The 4,567-nt window shown below is 65.1% G+C and overlaps 1 protein-coding gene across 1 annotated transcript in view; it reads left to right on the top strand.

Annotated features, from left to right (window-relative positions):
• Positions 1 to 1,897: 1,897 nt before the first annotated feature.
• Positions 1,898 to 4,567, top strand: part of GNA11 (guanine nucleotide binding protein (G protein), alpha 11 (Gq class)) — a 6,109-nt gene continuing 3,439 nt past the window's right edge. The window contains exons 1-2 of the mRNA XM_004689363.2: positions 1,898 to 2,077; positions 4,383 to 4,537. Of these exons, the coding sequence (XP_004689420.1) occupies positions 1,931 to 2,077; positions 4,383 to 4,537 (302 nt within the window). The 5' untranslated portion in view covers positions 1,898 to 1,930. The remainder of the gene's footprint in view (positions 2,078 to 4,382; positions 4,538 to 4,567) is intronic.

Below are 4,567 nucleotides of genomic sequence, written 5' to 3'. Positions count from 1 at the left end.
CACCCTTGCCCTGCCTGTGGGACTCGTGGTGGGCTTGGTGGGAGTGGGCTGTTGGCATCTTGCCAGTGTGGTGGCAGAGGCGAGTCGTTTGCAGTGAGGGGCTGGGGGCTGGGCGGGGTCATCGCCAACGGCAGAACGAGTCATGTTTATTATTTATTCCAGGAAGAGCCCAAGGTGGTTGATAAAAGTATCGGAAGAGGGTGAGCACAGCCCAAATCCTGCGCGGTGACGGGCCGGTTGTGACGTGGCTTCCCCGTGTGCACAGGGAGCCTGTGGTCAGCACTCTGCCTGCTGCCCCCCGGCGGGTCAGAGCGGCCCCGCAGATGGCGGGTGCGCTGGGGCAGGTGCGTGGCCGCCGCAGAAGCGGGGCTGCTGGAGGTTCTGAGTCTCTGAGGAGGGGCGTTGGGGCCTCAGTCCCGAGTGAGCAGGGGCCTGGGGAGGTTGCTGAGTGGGAGCTGGAGACGTGAATTCTTAGACTTGCCGTGTGGTAGTCTCTCCAGAGTGCCGCGACTGGGTGCGAGCACTTAGTACCTCAGGCAGCTCCGGGAGGACCTGGCTCAGGGTCTCAAACGAGATTCCGGTCACGCTGACTGGGGGCTGCCTCGCTGGAGGTCTGCGGGTGACAGGAGGGGCTTGCACAATGGTGCCCTCAGCCGGCGGTTGGCAGGGGCCTCGACATGCGTGTCTCTCAGCATGAGGCCTGCGCCCCAAGCGAGCCGTCCCCGCAGGAGCGAGGAGGACGTCACCCTGCGTGTCGTGACCTTGCCTTGGGTCGCTTGTCATGTTCTGTTTATTAGAAGCGAGTCACTAAGCAGGCTGCCCGCAGAGGTGGTGCTGGACTGCAGGTCTAGGAGGTGTGGCCGTTCGTGGCTGCAGTGGATGTCCTGCTGGGAGGGGTGAGGGAAAGCAGGGGACGGATTTGCAGCTTGAAGCCGGGGAGTGAGAGAAGCAGGACAGGCCCCGGGGCAGAGTCGGGTGGCTCAGGGTCATGCGGGCTGCTTTGCAAGGGAGCTGCCCTGGCCTCTGCAGAGAGGCAGCCCGGCTTCCCTTTTTGGTCCAGGCAGCAGGGCCTTATCACGCTTCTCATGCTGGTACGTGTGCGCTAGCAGGAGCCCCGGGGGGCTCACACTTAGGGGGCAAGGAGCCAGTGCGAAAGGTGACGCCACGTGTGCACCAGGGCAGTGGGACAGAGCAGACACGGAGGGACAGCCCAGGCCCAGCCTTCGGGTTCTTGGCGGGGCCTGGGCTGTGGGACATGTAGGGGACTCAGGGGTGTCCAGGCTCTGTAGTCACGGATGGAGCCAGGGAGCGCTTAGTTGCTGGGGCAGTGGCTCTAAGGGGAAGGGCGCTTTGGGGTGACTGCATGGTGCCCTGGGGCTTGATCTGACCTTGGATGCAAATGCCAAACCATCGCCCCCCAGAAAGCTTGTTCGGGTGTGACTCCCGAGGCCCCATGGGGGCTGGGGGCCTGTGGTCAGCCTGGACTGGGGGGCAGGGTTCCTGAAGGCACCGAGCAAACCCGCAGGGGAAGTGCCGGGCCTGTGAGAGGAGGCTGTGAGGAGGCGCTGGCACTGGCGGGCGCCCACCTCTGCCTGCCCGCCTGAGCCCATGTGACCCGCAGGGCCCGGGCACCGCCTGCCCTCTGAGCCCGGTGCCTTCCCTCTGGGCCTCCGTTTGTTTCCTCCTGTGTGTGTGCGCGCGCGCGCGTGTGTGTGCGCGTGTGTGTGTGTGTGAGAGAGAGAGAGAGAGAAGGGGGTGGGGAGGAGCTCGGCAGCGTGGCTGCCTGCTGGCCCAGGCCACGCCGCTGGGGCAGCCCGTCCTGACGACCCTGCACTCTGGGACCAGTGTGTGGGTCCGGGTCCCCACCCTTGATGCCCACATTTGTCTTGCAGGCACGGGCGAGAGCGGCAAGAGCACGTTCATCAAGCAGATGCGGATCATCCACGGCGCCGGCTACTCGGAGGACGACAAGCGCGGCTTCACCAAGCTGGTGTACCAGAACATCTTCACCGCCATGCAGGCCATGATCCGGGCCATGGAGACCCTGAAGATCCTGTACAAGTACGAGCAGAACAAGGTGAGGCGGGTGGCCCTGGCGCCGGGCTGCTGGGCTCCGGGGTGCGGCCATGGGCCTGAGCTGGCACCACCAGGGCTGGTGCTGCTGCGTGCACCCCCCCATCAGGTGCTGCCCTAGGTGGGCGTGGTACCTGCTCCCTGTCTGGCCCTTCTGTGACCCAGTGGCCCTATGGGGAAGGTTCTCCCCCCCATGTTCTCCAGTGACAGCTTATTGAGGCAAGTCCAGCTACCATCCATGCGCCCATTTTAGTGTGGAGCCATTCTGGTGTTCCAGCATTTTTAAAAAAGATTTATTTGTGCATACAGAACTGGGGTACAGGCCAGAGGTGCAGGGGTGGTGAGGGGACTCACCAGAGACAGAGTGGGGAGCAGAACAGGCCGAATGAAGAAGCTCACTGCTGGGGGGAGCAGCGGGCGGTCAGGAGAGGTCTGCCGCGCCCGTGGGTCGCCTCCGGGGCAGGCGGGAATCGAACTCATGCTGCAGTGGCTTTAGCTTCTCAGTGCAGTGCTTTACCCGCTGCGCCACCAGGCAGGGCCGTGTTTCAGCATGTTTACAGAGTCGTGCAGAACGTTGTACTACCTCAAAGAGAAGCCCCCTCCCAGCCACCCTGGCTCTCCCCCCAGCCCTGACACCAGGAACCCACTGCTGGCGCTGGCCACGCCCATCCTGGGTGATCCTCGTCGGTGGGCTCAGCCACTGGCCCGTGTGTCGGCCGTCTCCCGAGCGTCGTGTGTCCAGGGCCCTTCCCCTGGTGGCGAGTGTAGAGCCACCCCCGTTTCTGCGGCCGAGTGGTGGTTCCACGTGGGGGCCTCACTGTGTGTCTGCTCATCACTGACGGCTGTTGGTGTTTAGGCCTCTGGCGCCCTGAGTCTGCTGCTGGGTGTGCGTCCTGGCGGCATCTCCCGGGCGGTAGCGTGTGGCCTGCACCACCACGGGCTGGGTGGCTGCTGGCCACCTCCCCTCATGCCCTCCACTAGCTGGGCAAGGGTGTGTTGCTGGTGGCCTCCGTGGGGTTGCTGTGTAGACCTGTTTCAGGGGCCTGTCATTCAGCCCCGCAAGTTAGCCAGGGCTCACGCGTCATGGGAGTCCGTACCTGGCCAAAGACGGACAAGATGCATTACTCCACGTGCTGTCAGGCCCCACCACCACCCAGAGGCCTGCTGCATCTAGAGGCGCGTCTTCCTCCTCGGCCCGGGCACAGATGGCCAGGCTCCCTGGGGCCCACGTGGGGTGCAGGCCCTGCTGTCCCGGCTGTGGGGCCACATGCCAGTGGGAGCCTCTTGCCTCCTGGGTCTCAGCCTGTAGCACCCTCTCCCGAGGAGGCCTCTGGAGTCCGTGTTTGCATTTGGGACACAGATTGCCATCAGTTCTAGAACTGGGGTCCGCACACTTCAGCCCGTTGTTGTCAATAGTTCTATTGTCACGTGACCACACCCATTAATTTCACACTGTCCTTGGTGACCTTTGCCACACATAGGGTCAGCGTGGCAACAAAGGTGAAAACACTGCTTTCTGGCCTTTTACAGGAGGCCAGTGTGCCCTGACTACAGGCACCCAGACCGTGGGCTTTCCTGGGCAGGCTCTGCTCCCACGGCCCAGGTGGGAGGCCGGAGAGCGCGGCTCAGAGGGTCAGGCAGAGCCAGTGCTCCCGGGCCCTGAGGCCCAGGAGAGCCGGCTGGGCGGCGCCGAGACGCCCACTGTCCTGCCGGCCAGAGCACCCTTGAAGGCAGGACGTGGAGCGTGGAGCTGGCTGGAGAAGGGGGGGCGTCTCCAAGAACCCACTGCCCTGAGCGCTGTGTGCCGGGTGTGCGCAGAGTGTGCGTGCCTGTCCCCGGAGGGGCCCAGGCCTGCGCTGGGGGCTGTTTGTGGAGGTTCTGTCTTAGGCTCAGCTGGTTAAATCATCGGCCCTGGAGGTGAGCCCGCCTCCAGGACCGGGTCCTCCCAGCTGGCTTCCTTGGGCCAGCACCCCTCCGCCCCCAGGCTCGCGGCGACACACGGGAGGTGCTGTGCCGACAGCGGCTTCAGGCTCTGGGCCGGGAACGGCGGCAGGGCCTGGCTAGGGGCTCTGATCCCGACACCGCAGCCCTCTGCCTGTCTCCCTGCCTGTGAGGTGGGGCCGGAGCTGAGGCGCCGAAGTTCACTGAGGGCCGTGGCAGTGTCTGTTTAGGGGGGTCAGTTTTTGAAGAGTATTGTTGTCAGCCAGCCGGCTCTCCCCGGGGCTGCCGGCACCCCCTCTGGGCTCCGCAGGGGCCCTCCACCGCCCCAGCTCTGCTTGGGGGCTGAGGGCGGCCGCTCCGTCCCGCAGGCCAACGCGCTCCTGATCCGGGAGGTGGACGTGGAGAAGGTGACGACGTTCGAGCACCGGTACGTCAGCGCCATCAAGACCCTGTGGAACGACCCCGGCATCCAGGAGTGCTACGACCGGCGCCGCGAGTACCAGCTCTCGGACTCCGCCAAGTAGTGAGTGGGGCGCGGCCGCCGGCCCGGGCC

The sequence above is a fragment of the Condylura cristata genome, unplaced genomic scaffold, assembly GCF_000260355.1.
Source record: "Condylura cristata isolate star-nosed mole 26May11 unplaced genomic scaffold, ConCri1.0 scaffold00025, whole genome shotgun sequence".
NCBI lineage: Eukaryota > Metazoa > Chordata > Mammalia > Eulipotyphla > Talpidae > Condylura > Condylura cristata.
The sequence above is the reverse complement of the archived record's forward strand: the minus strand, read 5'-3'. Positions and strand labels throughout refer to the sequence as shown.